The 19,732-nt window shown below is 35.2% G+C and overlaps 1 protein-coding gene across 3 annotated transcripts in view; it reads right to left on the bottom strand.

The window, feature by feature from the left end:
• ZFPM2 (zinc finger protein, FOG family member 2) overlaps positions 1–19,732 on the bottom strand; it is a 467,674-nt gene that overhangs the window by 216,638 nt on the left and 231,304 nt on the right. For 2 of the 3 annotated variants that reach the window (XM_082434268.1, XM_082434269.1), the window contains exon 4: positions 12,647–12,765. The exons of the other annotated variant lie outside the window; for it this stretch is intronic. In XM_082434268.1, the coding sequence (XP_082290394.1) occupies positions 12,647–12,765 (119 nt within the window). The remainder of the gene's footprint in view (positions 1–12,646; positions 12,766–19,732) is intronic. 3 annotated transcript variants of the gene reach the window in all.

Genomic DNA, 19,732 nt, shown 5'->3' with positions numbered 1-19,732 from the left:
TAATTTTATATAATTTTACAACAACTCTAAGATATAGGGCTGGTATAATAACCCCCATTTTATAAATGAGGAAACTGAGAGCAGGTGTGATTACCCAAGATAGCACATCCACTTTGGGTAATAACAGTTGGGACTAGCGTCAGGCTACATCGACCACATCATGGGCTCTTTCCCATGCTTTCTCCCCATTTCTGATCTTTACAATATGTTAGTGTACGTTTCTCAAAACTGCTGAAGGAGAAGAAATAGTCAGCAAACAATCTGCCTCTGGTTCTTATTTCCCATCAGATTTTATATAACTTATGTTTCATATATTTTAATTCATCTTTCTCTGTCTTCACAATTTCTAAACAAATTAATCAAGAATTTATTCATGACCTTCTATGTGGAAGACCTTATTGACCTTCAAAAACGAGAATAAAATGTATCTCATTTTCACAAATGTCTTTTTACTTACCAGTTAAACTTTGATTTTGGTTATGATGTTTTATAATATATGATTTAGTCTTTTCTATTCAAATTAACTGGATTTTCTTTTGTGATTTCTCCCATTGCTACTATTATTTGAAAGTCCTTCCTTATTCAGAGGCCAGGTAACTATTTATGCAAATTACTTTTAGTGGTAAACAGCCTGTGAGAGGCCCCAGTGATCACAGCCTTTGGTTTCAAGCCTATGTGCAATTTCCTTCCCATCAGGGTGGGCTAGACCTAGTGACTCAATTCCAATGACTAGAATTCAGCAAAAGTGATGGGATACCCACTTCCAAGACTAGGTAACAAAAAGACTGATTTCAGTCCTGGGCTCCTTGTCTTGCTCTCTCATTTGCTTGCTCAGAGAGATGCCAGCTGCCATGCCGTGAGCTACGCTATGGAGAAGTCCAGGAGGGCAAGGAACTGAGTCAACAGCCATGTAGTGACCTTTCAAGCAGAACTTCTCCTAGTTGAGCCTTCAGATGACACCACAGCTCTGGCTGTCACTTTCTGAATCCAGCCTTGTATGAGACACTGTACCAAAGACGCATAGACAAGCTGTGCTCATATTTCTGACCCTGAGAAAATAAAGAGTATGAGAAAACCACAAGACTAACACACGTAACCCTACGCCTGACTCTGAGCTCCTGACCTTTAAAATAGAAAGAGACATAAAACATATAGAATAGCACAAATGACATACACATTACTAGAATCAAGAAGCACAGTTTTGTTGAACTAGGGCAAAGGATTTTATTTAAAAAGTGATATAAAAGTAAATGAATAATAAAGAATGACTTTAAATTCAATACTTAAATTAACAAGGAAAAGAGATGTTCATCTCCAAAAAAGAGTTTCTCAAATAATTTCTCAAGTTTACAAAAACATTTTAGAAATACTACTTTATTTTTCTTTTATAAATGTATGTAAGAATTATTGCCTCTGGACGTCATACAACATCACGTTGTAGGAGTGGTTTGGACAGGATCAGACTCACAAACCTGCCTACACCAGGAAAACCTCTTATGAGACTAAAGATTGACAATGCTAACTGAGAGCTAATGTTAAGTTATGATGTTTGATTAGTGGTGTCCTGGGAATACCTGTTGATAGTTAAAAAACAGAGTCTGATATTTTATGAGTCTAATATTTTATATTTAAACGGTTATGCCTAAGTAATATTGATTTTTAAGATCAAACAGAAGGAATACAAAATAGCACTTATGTCCATTCTTTCACAGCTATCATCTCCAAGTTACTGAATGAATTAATTATTATGCCTAGCTGACATCACTGCTAAATTCTCGTAACATTGGAACAACATTTATTATAACCACACAAATAACAGGTAAGTGCACATGCCAAACCAATTGTTCTAAAAAGAGTTGTGGAACAGCAAGTCTCCAAAAAAGTCAAGGAGAAAGACTTTGAAAGGCATGCCAGATATATCATAAAATAATCGATGAAACTTTGGGTCAACTTTGTAAACAACTGCTCCTCACATGCTTTCTCATTTTACCTTCTCCTCCAGCCAAAAGTATTTTTCTATAATTTGTGTTATGAAAACAACAGACTTATATTTTGCAAAATACTTGCTCACCACCCAAGAATCTGATAGACTCCCCTGAGGGAAAAGAGATTCTCTCCCCTAAGGGACCCTGAAGTGTGAAAAAAGATCTACAAACAGGAACTACTCCATAAAGAGTAGCTGGATGTATAAACCAATAGCCAGACTTCATCTTTCATACCTATACTCTGTGGAAAAGGTAGAGTGTCTCATTAGTCTCTTCAACTTTACACACATACCCTTCTTAGTAGAGCAACTTTAATCATATTTAATAATGATATGAACAACTACTCCTTCCAGACATTGATTAAATTAATAGCGTATCACAGAGTCATTTTGATAACTCCATGAGAAAATCACTTTCAATAAAATTCTCCTTGGAATTCTAGAAAAAGGGAACAAGGAGTAATCTTAAACAAAAAAGATGCTTTTCGTTTATTAAAACTTGGCCTAAGTATAAGTAAAGAGGTTTAGCCATGTATCGTAACCCAAAGGCAAAAATGTGTTTAAATTTCAGGCACAGGCCAGTAAGTTAGACCCATAAATAAAACTGTCTATATACGGCAAGGAATTGTGTCTTTGTGTCCCTACCTTTCAAATCCAAGTCCAAACATAACGTATCTAGAAAGACTTCACCATCAGAAGAAAAAGCAAATTAAAGGGAGATTGAGATTAGCAGACAGACTAGCTACATATAAAAGGTGTATTTTTTGGAGCCAGCAAATTATCAGGAAATGCAAACTTTATGTTTTCATTTCAACGGTTATTTTCCCACATTACAATATAATTCCATCCACTGCCAACCTCACTATGCCTACATTATAATACAATAAGTCCATTCGGATCCATATGTAATTGACCTTGCTGGTTTGCTTCTAGAGATTTGAATTGTGGAGTAATTATTTGGGGTTTGGTTTCTTTCTTTCTGACTCAAATTCTACAGGATGCTTTTACTAACTTGGGACTCCATACCAATCTCTCCTCTCCCTGAGCTCTCCCCTCTTCTACAAACAAACAAACAAAACAACAACAAAATTGTCCTCTAATTCTAGAAACCAGACCAACACACCATTTTCCAAGGCTCTGCTGCACTAAATGTCTTGCCTCATGTCTTCTTGGAGCAGCTTCCCTGCCCACTCAGTTTCCATTAATTCTCCACATGGCAGATAGAGTATAAGAGAAGCCAGGATCTCGGCCTCCCTAAGGGACAAATCTACAGTCTCCATCAATAATGAGTTTCACCAACATTTCCCAAGAGGAACAGGGTACAATTAAAAAGGTTATAAGTCCTTGCACTACTAGAACCTAAGGGCATCCGTGAATGAAACTGGCTTAAGTCCAATTAGAGGAATCTGTACATTTGTCTTCTCTTGGAACAACCCTGCTCTTACGGTTCCCATCAATTCAGTATAAATCTGACTGATCTTATCCAAGAAGTTAATAGAAAATTGCTCACAGTGGGCGACTGCCACCTCAGTTTCCAAGCAGAGACAGATGGAATTTCCCAGATGGTTTGTCACTGGAAAGTGCGATGCTGGATGAGACTTCACAGAAAGCATGGTAGAGCAGAATACCTTCTTGGCCTTCACCCATGTCATACTGAGGGATCTAAAACGGATTCCGTTATAAACAAATCATAATTGCCTCAATGGGCTCACCACTTCGTCCTCTTTAACCGCTTCAAAGGGGCGCAAATCTTACACTGAAATTACTCAATATTTACCAAGAAGCCATCATGGGCATATCTTTTTATTGGGTAAAAACTGAAGAAATAGATATCATTGTCCTCCCCTATTATATATTCCCCTCAAATGAGATTAAGAAAAAATATAAACAAAACAGGCACAAGATGGCATTAACTGTAGTATTGTATTGCTAACTTGGGCATATGAAGTAAGATCTCAGAGGAGGCAGGAAAAATGGGTAAAAGACTCAGGGAGAATACAAGAATAAATAAAGAAAGATGAATAAAGAAAGATGTGCATCATTCACTGTTACTGGAGAAAAGTTAAAGGAAAGGATTAATTGACTCATTCTCTAAAGGTTATTGATTGAGGACTTGCTTTGAACCAGACATTGTTCTAGGTAAAAAGGATACAAATATAGAAGATAAATAAGGAGCATACAGTCTGCAGGGGAGACAGACAAGTAAATAGACATTTGGAATTATGCTATAAATGTTCTTATCCTAGTAAACCTAAAGATCATGGAAATACTTGAGGAGTGGATATCTATTCCAGACTGGAGGCTTTAGGGAATGTCCACTTTGGGGTAACCTTGGGCTGAGTCTTGAAGTAACAATTGGAGTTAATGTGATGAAGAGGGGCCGAGGGGTAGGTCATAGGGCTTTCTAGGATGATAAAACAGCACGGCCAAATGCATAGAGATGTAAGAAAAGAGTGTATTCAGAGCACTGCAGGTAGGTGAGGCAGACTGAAACTTACACTGAGAGTGGAAAAGGGATAAGAGCCGAGAAGCTGATATCATGAAGGCCCTTTCACCAAAAGTTTGGGTTCTCTTGTGCCCTTTAGGATGTCTTAAGCACACAAGTGATTAGTTTTGCTTTTAGGACACACTGTGATTTGGGTAAAGAAAAAGGAGACAAGAAGGAAGGCAGAAAGAAAGAAGAATATTGTGATAATCAAGGAAGAAATGATGGAGGTTTCGCCTACAGCAGTGGTGGCAGGAACAGAAAGAAGGGAACAGAAATAAAGAAAGCAGGAATTACGGTACTTGGTTTCTGGACATGAAAAGGAGAGTCTTGGAAGATGTTTGGCTCTGAGTGGATGACAAAAACAAGGGTGTTAGTTATAACCAATAAAGGAGAGGGGTGCGTGTGTGTGTGTGTGTATGACTATATATGTAAATAGGCATTTGAGATGTGAGAGAAGGAGAGGTAGAAATGGGAGGGAAACATGGAATAACTCATAGAAAGAACTTCCTGCAGAGGCAGGAAAGGAGAGGGAGAGACTTCGGATTAAAGGTGACTAAAATTTGGAAGTCAGGGAGAAGAACAGAGACACAGTGTGTGGAAACAGTAATAAACTTGCCTCGTGACTGTTTTGTTGGAGGAAGTCAGTGGGAAAGGCTTGTAAAACAGTTGAAATGTGCTATTAGAGAAAGGGTAAAAAGCCAAGGTTAGAGATTTTTTAATTTAAATGTCATTTGTAAATTAGTAGCTGAAGCTTTGCAAGTGGATAAGCTCCCTGAGGCACTGGGAACAGAGGAAGAAGAGAAGAAAGGCCAGAGTGTTTTGGGAAACACTCACAGTTAAATTCAAAAGAGCCAAGACCCAGAGAGACATAAGAAGTAGGAAAGTATGGTAGTCCTGAGCCCAGATTAGAATGAATATTAAAAGGAGGATATTGTTCACAATGTCAACATCAATGATAAGAAATATAAGACCCCACAAAACGTCATGCCTCAGCAGCATTATAAATTATATCATTCAGAGGGTGGAGATGGGAGGGTATGGGTAGAGTCAGTCAGACTGCTCCTGGTAAGGAAATTCAATTAGATCAGATTTTTATTTTAAAGAGAATCTACTGAGTATCTATTATTTGCCAGAGGCAGTGATCTAGAATTGAATACTAACAATTTAAAAAAATCTATGTCGTCTAGAATCTCAACAATAATTTGGATATAACTTTCCAATTCACTTCATTATTGTATCCTAGGAGCTGTGTTGGGATGGCTTCCCCAGAAGGTTACCCTGAGACTGATTCAAGTGTCAGTAGTTTATTGGAGAGGTGATCTCAGAAAAATTCAGCAGAGGCGTGGAGGAGGAAGGAAAAGAAAACCCATTAACGCTGTGTTATAAAGCCAGCTGGACTTCAATTTCACTGGCAAATTCCAAGAGACTGTGTAGAACACTTCTCACATCCTAATGGAGAGGGGAGGAAGCAGGGGTATTTATCCACCTACTTCTGCCCATAATTGGTTGAGGATTACTTTTGGAAGTGTTAATTCTCCAGCACTTCCAGCTTGCCGGGCTTGCAGTTAGGTTTGCTCCTGAGGCTGGAAGAAACGTTCTCAAATAGAAAGTCAGAGATGATTCCACTAAGCAGCCTTTGGCAATACAGGTGAATGCTGGAGACACATGGATAGGGATATAGTTGTTCTAGAGTCTGTACAACACGAAGCTTGAAGACCATGGCAATGAATGGGCTCAGAGACGGGTGCTGGAAGAGTTAGAACTGGAAGGGGAGCAATGGAGATATCTAACAATTCTAATATTTCCCTGTGATGTGATCAGGAATCTCTAATTCTTTCCTCAACCGCATTTCTATGTTAATAACTATCTTAAAAAATGTAAGGTGGAATTTAATGTGTGCATTATGTCATTATTAAGTCAATAAAATTTTGCCTGTAGTATCCTTTATATGTGTATTTCCTATTTGTAGAATTCAATGTCACAACCCCACGGGAAAATAAAACAAGGCTCTATTCTGATTGAATGGCAACAATAAAATGAAATTTCTATGTCAAATTTCATTTGTTGAATTAAACAGATTGTGATAAATTTACTATTATGTATTAAGAAACCTGGGACTTTCTATTTATGTTCTGTTTAATTAAGTATGCATGTTGCATGATTCCAGCATGCAGTTCGCTGAATAAGACTCGTTAGCTACTGACAGCTGATATATTCAAGAGAGAGGGCAAATGTCACTAATATTAGAGACACCTAACCTTCTATATAAAGGTTGTTTGATCATTATTAAGCACTTACCTGGGCTAGCATAGCAGAGATTTAGCATATTACAAAGATCTTTGTCCTCAGGAGAAAATGGGAAAACATCAAAGGCACAACATATAAATATAGAAAGTCTAAAACACCTCCAAAACAGATATTGATCACAATTTAAAGTGATTTAAAAAATTCCTTCCTTGTCAATAGTCCTTTGATATTTTCAATGAATAAAATTACAAGACTTTCCAAAACATGAAATTTGTGTCACCACGATAGCACGTTAAGTTATTCCTTGGCACAGAGGTACGATGTTGGGAAAAAAAGCTAGGCTCACTTGCTGGCTAACAATTCATTCAGGGGTGTAAGACTGCCTGAAAAAACTGAAACTTACAATATACCATAGACCTTTGGAATCTGTGATGGTTAATTTTGTGTATTAACTTGGAAGGAGTTTTGGTTGAGATTGACAATTGAATCAGAGAACTTTGGGTAAAACAGACTGCCCTCTGTAATGTGGGTGGGCCTCATCCAATCAGTTGAAAGCCTGACTAGGACAAAAAGACTGGCCTCCCCAAGTAACAAACTTCATCTACACCACTGACTCTCCAGCCTGCTGACCTAAACTGCAGATTTTCACCTAGCCGGTCTCCATGATCATGTGAGCCAATTCCTTATAATAAATCTCTCTCTCTCTCTCTCCCCCTCACTCTCTCTCTCTCTCTCTCTAGACACACACACAACACACACACACACACACACACACACACACACCACACCCTATTCTGTTTTTCTGGAGAACCCAGACTAATACAGTGTCCTTGGAAAATAGTCAAATTTAGGCATGTAAAATCCCCAAATGCCAAAAGTCTATAGTTTTACTTATTTAATTTGGAGTGTCTTTTCAGTTTTAAACTTGACAGATTTTAATGCACCCATTTTTACAGGTGACTGAGCAGTAACAGTAGTCAGTATTTCTGGATAACTCATGTATGCTACCTCATTTAGTCTTTACAAAATTCTGATAAGCTAGGTAGCATTATTATCCCTATATTACAGATAAAATTTCTCAGACAGTATTTGATTGCAACATGGGTTCTCAAGTCAGATTGAGGTGACCTTGGGCTAGTCATTCAACTTCTCACAGTAGCAGTTTCCTCCTCCATAACAATGGAGGAAAAAACGGATATTATCTTCTCATATGCTTATGTAAGAACTAAATGAGATATAAAACTTATAAAGCACTTTGACCCCTATCTGGCCCAATGAAAATATTAACTATATGTTGCTATTAAGCATGAAATATCTAACAAGATAATGAGGTGTGAGCAAAAGATTATTTATTTCTGTGTTCAGTGTGTTACATGATTCCAAGGAAAACTTTTTGTCAAATCAATTCATTTGGTGTTTCTATATAGCCTATATTTCTGGAAATGTTCTATATACATCCAAATGCCTGGTCTGCAAAGGCTTCCTGCAGAAGGTAGCATATTGCTAATGCACTTCAAGATGGGAACTTGAAAGATATAAAAAGGATTTGACATCTGGCATGGTGACTCAATTAATTACTGTGTTGGATTAATTAGTGTGCTGGATCTCTTGAGACAACACCATGAGTCTGAACAGAGTAACATTACATCGGTTGGCGAATAAGCAATTTAAAAGGGTGTGCTAATTTAAAAGAATGTGCTAATTCCAAACTTGATTCCAGGTTGGGTAAGGAAGGTTTAGTAGGCTATATATTTTATGATAAAGAAAATTTATCTTCATGATATAAAACACATATTAAAGTACTGTCCAAATTATAAAGAGGTAATAAAATTGTGGTAGTTTTTGAATTAACTCATAACTCCTCAGTCATGATAGTTATGAAGTATAATAACTAATATTTTGCCCAAAGTAAGAAAAAAAAGAGTCTACCTCTAATCACTGCATATTTTCTCCCAGAGATTTTTATAAACTTAGAATTCATGTAAAGAAATCCCTAACAATTTTATCATACTCAAATCATGTTATAGATACTATTGAGGAGGAGTGTGGCCTGGTCTTTAAAAACACAGATTCTGGAATCAAAAGGCCTGAGCCTTTATTTTCTTATCTATAAATATAATTTTAAATAGATCCAAATTCAAGGGGGAAGGATGGGGGGAAGGGATAGTTAGGGAGTTTGGGATTGTCATGTACACACTGCTGTATTTAAAATGGATAACCAACAAGGACCTAGTGTATAGCACAGGGACCTCTGCTCAATGTTATGTGGCAGCCTGGATGGGAGAGAAGTATGGGGGAGAACAGATACATGTGTATGTATGGATGAGTCCCTTTGCTGTGCACCTGAAACTATCACAACACTGTTAATCGGCTATACTCCAATATAAAATAAAAAGTTTAAAGAAAAAAAGAAAAGATGCTCAACATCACCAATTATCAGAGAAATGCAAATCAAAACTACAATGCGGTATCAACTCACACTGGTCAGAATGGCCATCATCAAAAAGTACAAAAAATAAATGCTGGAGAAGGTGTAGAGAAAAAGGAACCCTCCTACACTTTGGTGGGAATGTAAATTGATACATCCACTATAGAGAACAGTATGGAGATTCCTTAAAAACTAAAAATAGAGCTAATGTATGATCCTGCAATCCCACTCCTGGGCATATGTCCAGACAAAGCCATAATTCAAAGAGATACATACACCCCAATGTTCAGAGCAGCACTATTTACAATAGCCAAGACTTGGAAACAACCTAAATGTCCATTGACAGATGAATGAATAAAGAAGATGTGGAATATTACTCAGCAATAAAAAAGAACGAAAAATGCCATTTGCAGCAACATGGATGGACCTAGAGATTACCACACTAAGTGAAGTGGTCAGAAAGAGAAAGACAAATATCACATGATATTGCTTACATATGGAATTTTAAAAAAAATGAATGATATAAATGAACTTATATACAAAACAGAAATAGACCCACAGACATAGAAAACAAACTTGTGATTACCAATGGGGTAAGAGGGGGAGGGACAAACTGGGAAGTTGGGATTAACATATACACACTGCTATGTATAAAATAGATAACCAGCAAGGATCTACTGTATAGCACAGGAAACTATATTTAATATTTTATAATAACCTATAAGGGAAAAGAATCTTAAAAAGAATAGATATAAATATGCATAACTGAATCACTTTGCTGTATACCTGAAGCTAACACAACATTGTAAATCAACTATACTTCAATAATAAATAAATAAATAAATAAAAATAGAACCAAATTCACAGGTTTGTTCTGAGGAGTAAAGGAGCTAATCCATTTCCAATTCTCCATATAGTGTCTAGAAAAGAATAAGTACGAAGTATAACTTAGACAATTGTTCTACAGAAGTAACAGTAGTGTCAATATTAGTATTAGTAGTATTTAATGATATAGAATCAAAAGTAAATTCTGGAAAAGAATGTTATTGTCAAAAAAAATTTTTTAAGTATATTTTAGCAAAGCAACTACATTTTAAAATGGGGAAAATGCTATAGTTTAGGGAATTAACATGAATATTTAAATCCTAAGAAAAAAGGAGAAAACTAGGGTATTAAGATTATTTTCTATTAAAAGCTATTCCCCACGATTGGTTTTTGATACCCTAAAGAGCACTCATTCACTTCAAATAGTATCAAAAACACCCAAAACTTCGTATCTATAAATTGAATCCTTTAAAAGATATTATGTATGGCACAAGATAGCTTTAGAGTGGTATAGAAGCACGAAAAAAGAACCAAATGATATCATCTGTCTAAAAATATTTCACTGAAAAATTAAAGTTCCACAAATAGGTTTACTTTCCACACATCACAATTTAGCATACGTTAAAAATGTGTAAAAAGCACCAGTCTACATATATATAATGATACAAAGATTAATCAAAAGTTGCATTTTCATAGAGATATTATGTTGATATAATAAAGGGGAAAACATGCATTTCTTATATCAACAATAGCTGCCACTTCAATGGCAGTACACTCTTGAAGAAATATCAGAGAAATGACTAAAGTTTATGTTGGTGTCTGATATACAGTGACAAATAAGATAAATATCTTATTGCCTAAAACATTTTTAAAGCAATGCTAGAGAACCAATAGAAACCCCCAGATAAAATGGGTTTTGAATAGCATTTAATTCAACCTTTGATGTTGACACAATCTTCCTCTTGCCTTTGCTTGATAAAGCAGTATAATAGCTAATATTACTCTATCAAAGGAATCAGTAGAACAGTCCACTAATACAACTCAACCAACTAAGGTCTGCAATGTTTGTGAAGCCACTTCTCAAACCCTTTCTGAAGTAGGTGCACTGGACCACCACAAATTAAACTGCCCAGATTATTAAATATTTAGCCCGGTCTATCAACTTGTTTGGTTCTTAAACACATGTACAGTCTCCTGCTTCATCCTTTTATGGATTAAACACATGGATTTAGGAAGTAAACAGCACACCCCTAGAACCTCTTATGTTGTTTGAAAGTTTGATGACACAAATGTTTCTTATTTATTCCAATCATTACTTTTACTTAAATCAATGACATCTGTCTCATCCACATGACACTAAATAAGCAAAAATCCACACGTACCAGTTTCTTTCATGTAATAGCTTGAAGAAGAAATTTCTTTCATGTAATCAGTTGAAAAAGGAAAGCGATGTTGCTGAGTTGAGCACACTTGTCAAAATCCCCCTGGGAGTTTTTATGTCTCCCCCCGACCCCCAGTGTAGATGGAGATATTTAGCAGGCATGAAACTCTTCCTACGAAAATGGCATTTAGAGAGAAGGACTTCCATCCATATAAATAATTTCTGGATATCCTAAAGAATATAAAACGTTTTTATCCCCAAGTTTTATCACTTGTATTGTTACTTATAATAGGAGAAGTCCTAATGTCCTGATCCCTGGAATTTGTGAATGTTACAAGGCAAAAGAGAATTAAGAAAGCAGGTGGAATTAAAGTTGCAAGAGTACCCTAGATTACCCAGATGGGCCCAATGTAATCACAAGCGTTCTTGAATGTGGAAGGGGGAGACACAAGAGTCAGAATAAAGATATGAGACTCTATCAGCCATTGCTGGTTTTGAAGATGGAAGGGGGTTGGAAGCCAAAGGTTGTGGACAACCTTTAGAAGATAGAAAAGCAAAGAAAACAGATTCCCTCCTAGAAGCTCCAGGAAAAAACTCAGCCCTGCAGACACTTTGATTTTAGCCCAGAGAGATTCCTTTCAGACTACAAGATGATGAATTTGGGTTGTTTTAAGCCACAGTTTGTGGTAATTTGCTACAGCTGCAATAGGAAGCTAACATTCAATTAAGAAATAAAGTTTAAATGTAACCAAATATTCCATCTTTCCATAACTTTTTAAAACATCTAATCAATCAATTGTCCATACAGTCTTTCCTAGAGGTAGACTTTCTGATCTCAGAATTTTTACAAAAAAGTTAACAAGAAAAATTATAATGCTGATTACTCATTCTCACTCTTAAAGGTACAAATAGTATTACCAAGCAATATCAAGGTTGTTTATTCCTTGTTCATCATGTAAACATGTAATGTATGACAATTAATTAGTGTCATCTAAAAAATAAAAGCATTTGTATATATTATTAAATGTGGACAATATTAGTCTGGCTAAGCAGATAAAGCCACAACCTTATAAATTACCTTACTAGATAACCATTTAGTATGATTAACCTGTTTCCTTCTAAATTCTACGTATAATACTGTCAGAGACAGACCACTTGGAAGACATCCCAGTTTTGTGGTCCATGAAAAAGAAAAAACAGTTATTTTTAGTGATTTCACTGGGAAGCAAGCAGAGATAATTTCTGTGCTATGACAAAGTATTAAGAGTCAACCATCTCAGAACATCCACATACCAAGGAATTATTATTCAGGTCCATCTTCCCAGCGAACGGCCCCCAGGTGGTTCCCACTGGAAGTTGCTGCCGACTCTGAATTTTTCGTTCTCCATCTTTCTGAAACACCTCCAGCTCTCCTGCAGACAATGAACACAAGAGGCGTTTAAAGTACTTTCACTTGTGCTTTACCAACAGCCGTCTCTTTGTGTGCTTGCTTTACACGAACAATATTCTCAGGATTCATATAAAGAGAATTAATTATGTTCATCTGAAAAACAACTGATCTTGGTATCCTGAGAGGATAATAAAACTTGTCCTTATAATTATATTCACATTTAGTCCAATTTCTTTCTTGAGCTTTGCACACTTATTACCTACTGAAGTCCACTCTATTTAGTAAATTCTTAAGAAGCAGAAATGATAACACGTCCTCAGAAAGCATTGATCCAATGCCAAAACAGATAGACCAGAAGCGTTAAAATTCCTATATTTGATCACCAAAGTAACTAAAAAATTACAATTAAAGATATATAACTTAGGCAATAACTGTATTACAATGATTCAAGACTCTTGGTGAACAACATGGAGAGTTTTTGAAAGCACTTGGCAATTTCCTGAATTTACTACGTTTCAGTGGATAGAACAACTATATGTGCAAAAAATGGACATTTATGTTTTTGCAAATTAAAAAAATGTTTAATCAAAGTCATTACTTTTTTATATTTGTTACTTTAGGTAAGATGCTATGTTACCAAAAGGGTTTGGACAAAAACCCTTAAGAAACAGCCAGTTTAGGATGGTCTTCTTCCTTTTATTTCCTCCTAATTATTACTTTGGGATAATTAAAGAGAAACAGGAAGTAAAGACAGTATACGCACTTGCATAAAGTAGGAATTCATCAAATGCTCACTCAAGAAATAAATGAGTAGATTAATAAAAAAAGAAATAAATGAAGCCTTCAAAAATTTAAAAATTGGTCATTAAGCCTAAACATTGTTTGGAATAAATGGAAAAAAATCTCGATCAGGAATTGGAGACCTTCTCTTTAAGTAATTAAATCTATGACAGTTATGCCTGAGAGTATTACCATACTATCATATACATTACCATATTATCACACAATTTTTTATATTTCAAAATATTAATCTTAATAATATAATTTATTGTTTCTTTTTAATGGAATTTCCTCTCAGTCTGCTCAAGAGCAGACATGAAAATGGAAGGAATGGAATAGGAAGAAGTATGAATGGAAACCAATATAGAATAGACAGCTGAGGAAAGTTCTAAATAAAACAAAATATGTTCAGTAATTACACTTTGCAAATGATATATAAACCATGGTAGGTAATATATTATGAAATATTTGCCTTAATATGGCCTTAGTTTCTTTTCAAGTCAATAACTAAATTTAAATATATAGATTTAATCTTGAGGCTTTTAAAAGGAACACCATCGAATTACAGTTTTCAAATTATAGTTTTTCCAGATACATGCTCAGGAGTGGGATCACTACATCATATGGTAACTCTATTTTTAGTTTTTTAAGGGACTACTGCTCTCCATAGTGGCTGCACCAATTTACATTCCCATCAGCAGTACAGGAGGGTTCTTATTTTTTTCCCACAAACTATAATACAAAAAGATACATGTACCTCAATGTTTATAGCAGCACTGTTTACAACAGCCAAGACATGGAAACAACCTAAGGGTCCATCAACAGATGAATGGATAAAGAAGCTGTGGTACATATACAGAATGGAATATTACTCAGCCATAAAAAAGAATGAAATAATGCCATTTGCAGCAACATGGATGGACCTAGAGATTATCACAGTAAGTGAAGTAAGTCAGACAGAAACAGACAAATATCATATGATATTGCTTATATGTGGAATCTAAAAAAATGATACAAATGAACTTATTTACAAAACAGAAATAGATTTATAGACATATAGAAAACAAACTTATGGTTACCAAATGGGAAAGGAGGGGGAGGGATAAATTAGAGGAGTTTGGGATTAAAATATACACACTACTATATATAAAACAGATAACCAACAAGGATCTACTGTATAACACAGGGAACTATACTCAATATCTTGTAGTAACCTATAATGGAAAAGAATCTAAAAAAGAATATATATATATATATATATATATATATATATATATATATATATATATATATATGACAATCACTTTGCTGTACACCTGACACTGAGAAAACACTGTAAATCAACTATATTTCAATAAAATTTTTTAAAACATAAAAGCAACACCATCAACCTGAGTTAAATTATATCTATTATTTCTCTATTTTTGTGTCACCTCTTTTTAATAGTTACAATACCAGACATCCCTTTTCATGCTCGACCCAAAAACAAAAATCAAAGTAAATAAACAAAAATTAGTTAAAATACTGTGTAATGGTTACATTGTGCCCATTATGAAATATAAATTTATCTGTCTCTGAACAGTGAAGATGTAATGGAAATAATTCCATGTTCACAGGAAAAATTTAAATTCAAGGACTACACCACCATTTATCCATCTTCTCACGCTTCCTTCCTCTTCTGCTTGTCAAATACACTAAAAATGAACAGTGTGTGTCTGTCTTATTAAATTAAGACAGACACACACTTCTCACTTTTTTTTTCGTTCTTATGCGTCAGTAGCTAAAGATGATCAGTAACGAGGCAAATGGACCCAAAAAAATTCAATAAGTCTGAGTTTCTGAAACATAGTTTTATAAATAAAAAACATTTAAAATTACATATTAATGCTTAAATATCAAACCCTGACGCTTACCCAGAATCCAGGGAATATGGAACAATAATAACTTGTTTTCTGCATGCAGAATAACAAACCCATTTCTGAGATTTTCCCTTGAAAATGTTTTTCATCCTCATACAATCTTTTTGATTAACGCATTAGAATCAGAGACTTGTATAGAAAATCCTCAAAGATAGAGCATAGCCAACAACCTGTTATGATGTCAAATAGGACTCAGTGGGAAATATCCCTTAACGTATGTATGCATTTTCATATTGATAATGCAGTTATTTAAAAATTTGGGATAATTTTTCTATTTGAAAAGAGACTGTTTAATTTCTATCCGATGGTTCTTATTTTTCATTCATGCTTACATTTTAAACAATTTCTCTACAATTTACCCTCTAAAGATAAAATACATTTCAATCCTTCAGCTAAACACTAGTTTAAAATGTTCTTTTCTACATAAAAATGATGCCCAAATAATTTGCTTGTTTTACACACTAAAAAAAAAAAAAGGAACCTAGTTATGTCACATTTCAAGTGATACCAGAGGAATCATGAAAATCTTTGAAAACCCTTTAAAAATGTAATTAATCCTCTCTTTCTGCCACTGACATTTTTCATTTGAAAAGGGTTCAGACTCAGTCAAACAGTGACTTCTTATCTATACCTGTGGATTTACAAGCAGGTCTGTCTTTTAATGGATTAAGAACTACAAACTTAGGGCAGATCATGAAGTGATACCCAAATATCTCCAAAGTTTTTGAGGTGTCTTTGACTATGCATTAAAATTTTAAGCAGGCCAAAAATAGTTTTATGAGCTCTTAAAGATGGCCATAACAGAAAGTCCAGTAACTGTTCAAGCTCTCAAGTCAATCTTTTCAACTTTATTAGACAAACAGGCAAATTTCAGTCTCCTTTCTTGCTTATCAAGATGTCAGATGTTATTTTGAGGTTTGGGGAAATCCCTTCTGTTGCTGAAACAATTAAATTAAAATATTCATTTATTCAGAGCAGCTTTATAGAAAACTATAAGCACATTGCAAATAGCATTTATACACTACCAAGACTACATAGTTTACTGATAGCAAGAGAAATAAGATATTGTATAAACAGAAATTATATTTCATTTAACATACATGTTGCTTAAGAGTATAATATTTTTAAATTTTTTCAAAGATTAATAAGTGTCATGGAATAGAGGAAACATTATTGCACTAAATTAAGATTAAATTTTAGTCCCTCTATCAAATAGTCAGCTGAATGGCCAGGAGTAGGTTATGTCTTTTCTAAGTCTTTGGTTTGTCATTGTTAAAGAGGGGTTTGCACTCTCTTGCTACTTGATAAGGTGTCCATGACACCATGATTTTCTTTCCCCAGATGAGATATATTACGAGAGGTAGAAAGAACACTGAGATGTTGGATCAAAGACCCAGGTCCTAGAACTAGCTTATCATAGAAAGAATGTTTGACTGGAAAAGATCAGAGACTTCAAAATCAGAAAGCAAAGTTCCATTCTCATTTGATTTGTTTACTCATTCTTTCCTACATCCATTCATTAGTTTATTCATTCATTTATTCTACTAATATCTATTGGGTAACTACTAAATACCAGATAGTGGGTTACACCCAGGCATAAAGCAACCAACAAAACAAGCTTGGGTTCTGGATAAATCTGAGGAAATGTAATCCATAAGGCTTGGTAAGTAGAAGTCATAGAACTTAGTGATTATTTAGATTTTAGGTATTAGGGAAGGAAAAATCCAGCAATGATCTTCTCATATCTGGCTTGGACAAATGGGCCAATGGTCATGTACCTATTGAGATAGGGTACACAGAAAAAAGAAGATTTAAGGATAAGGAGTTATAGCTTGGAAATATTGAGGTCAAAGTGGCTTGGTAAGCAAGGCAGGAGGTGATTTGGGGTGGAGAGGTACAAGCCTGTGACTCAGAAGCGAGGTCTTAGCTAGAGTGATAAATGTTGGCATTTATTTATTAATTAAAACCAGCTTGTACATGGTAAAAGTCATAGAATTTTTGAACTAGGAGAGAGTATAACATGATAAAATAAAAAGATCTAGGATAGAGTTCCAAGGATCTTCAAAAAGCAGAGGGATGGAGGAACAGGCACAGAATATTTAAGAGAAGTGTGAGAAAATAGAGAATAAACTGGACATGGTACCACAGCATCCGATGGATTGATCAGGAATTTAAAGGAGGAGGGAATCAATTAAGTAACCTGAACATTTACAAAAGTAAGAAAAGGACTGGGAAAATTCCTTTTGATGAGATGGAGACCATGGGTGTCTGCAGTGAATGGAATGTTTTAGAATGGGAGGCCAGCACACAGATTCAAAATCGAATTGGAGAAAAGTAAGTGGGACAAGTCATGTGATCCTGAGCCAGTCCCTTAACCCTCTCAATTTCAGTTTCTTCAAACCAAATAAGAATTACAATATCTTCCTCATATGGCTGCTGTGAGGATTCACTCAGATAACATAAGCAAAGTACCTAATAAACATTTACTATTTCACCACAAAGAAACTGAAGCATTCTAAGAGCATGTCCACATACTTCCATCATCACATCTAACTATTCAGTGTCTGTGTTCACATTCCTTCTTTAACACCTCTATCCAAAATACTCTCCATACCTTGACTTTTAATGTCCTTTTAAATATCTCCTGGATTCACCTTTCTTATCAGCATTTCCCAGCTTTTATCAACTCAGATGTAGAGGACCAATCAGCCTCAACTCACTCTACAGCTCTGATTTGGGCTCCAAATTCCTGCCAGGATAAACGTATTAAAACTCCACTTTCATCTTGTCATTCAATTGTGCAAGTCCCTTCACTAGCTTCCTTTTGACAGTCCCAACTTGAACATCTATGCCTGAATCCTAATACCACCGCAGAGTTGCTCCACAGCATGTGCTTGACTGCCTGTTCTGCTCTCCAGAATTTATTCTTCTTCTTTCCAGTCAAGAAGCTCTTCCTTATGGAACCTTCCTCCTCATCTCCAATTTAACTCCTGCACCCTTCTGAGAATTGTTGCTGCTACCTGGCAGACACACCATCCTCCCGGCTGCCCTGATAAACCCTATTAATGTTGCAAGATCAAACTCAAAGGTATTCTCTTTCACCAAACAACTCTGAACTCCAGAACAAACTGAGTTCTCCTTCCCTAATTCTCCCATAACATTTATAGTCCATGCAGTTTTGCATTTAATTTTTCCCTAGTGGTTTCTCCTTGATAACTTCTTTCACCTCAACATCTTGAACTACAGGTGCATTTTTTATTTGTGTTTATTCTATGGTAATTAATATAGTTTGTGATATGTGGTAATTGCAAAATACAAGTTGAACATCGTTGATTGGATAAGGATTTTCGTAAGTTCACAGACTTAACTGTAGCACAGTTAAAGTTGATTTTAAAGACAAAAAAAAGTTGTCTTAATACGTGTCTTCTCTTTGTATTACAACAATCATACATTTCATTTGTTCAACATTTTATTGCATTAACTACATTACCTCATCTGTGAAACATGGAGCAGGATGAAAAATTTTTCTTTTCTGCCCAATTCATATTTTTAACATGCTGGGTAAGTTCACACAAAATATTTGAGACACATTGGATGGACTAATCAATTTTGGTAAAAGATAATATTGTTAGTGCTGAGGGCTGTTTCTCTTATCTTCTTGATAATGTATACTTTTAAAAGTCTGTGATTACTCAAAGACTTATGATAGCTTCACTTAAAAAAAAAGCCCTGAGTAAGAAATCACTACCAAACATACTGCAGCTTTTAAGATATCAACCCACTTTTTTTGTCCAAATAAAAGAAATTTACTGGTGGAAACAAATACTTAAAATCAAGGGAGATACCCTCAAATCTTTTTTTATTGAAGGTGCTATCAAGTCATTGTTTTGTTTCTTTTTAATAGAGTCCTTTTGATGCCTCATTAGAGAGCAAAGTATATGAAAACTGTAGCATACCAAAGGGGAACAGACAAGATGTGGGCCTTTTAGCATAATTATCAGCAATCATGCTTCAACTGAATTCAGCATTAAGTTGATGGCATAAATGTATATGGTATTTACAGAACATCCCTTAACTCCAGGCTCAGATTTCATAGAAGGACATGGTTGCAAGTAAATGAGATGACAGAAGATCCTATTTCATTTGCTGAAAATAAACTTCGGATTGGTTTGAACGTGGTTTTAAATATATAACCAAATTTTAAAGCAGACCACATGAATTAGCTCATAATGTTTATCAGGTCTTACTACAGCAGAAGGCTATAGCGTCAGAACCCATATTTATATTTTC

Source organism: Balaenoptera physalus (genome assembly GCF_965194825.1).
Source record: "Balaenoptera physalus genome assembly, chromosome: 17".
Classification (NCBI taxonomy): Eukaryota; Metazoa; Chordata; class Mammalia; order Artiodactyla; family Balaenopteridae; genus Balaenoptera; species Balaenoptera physalus.
The sequence above is the reverse complement of the archived record's forward strand: the minus strand, read 5'-3'. Positions and strand labels throughout refer to the sequence as shown.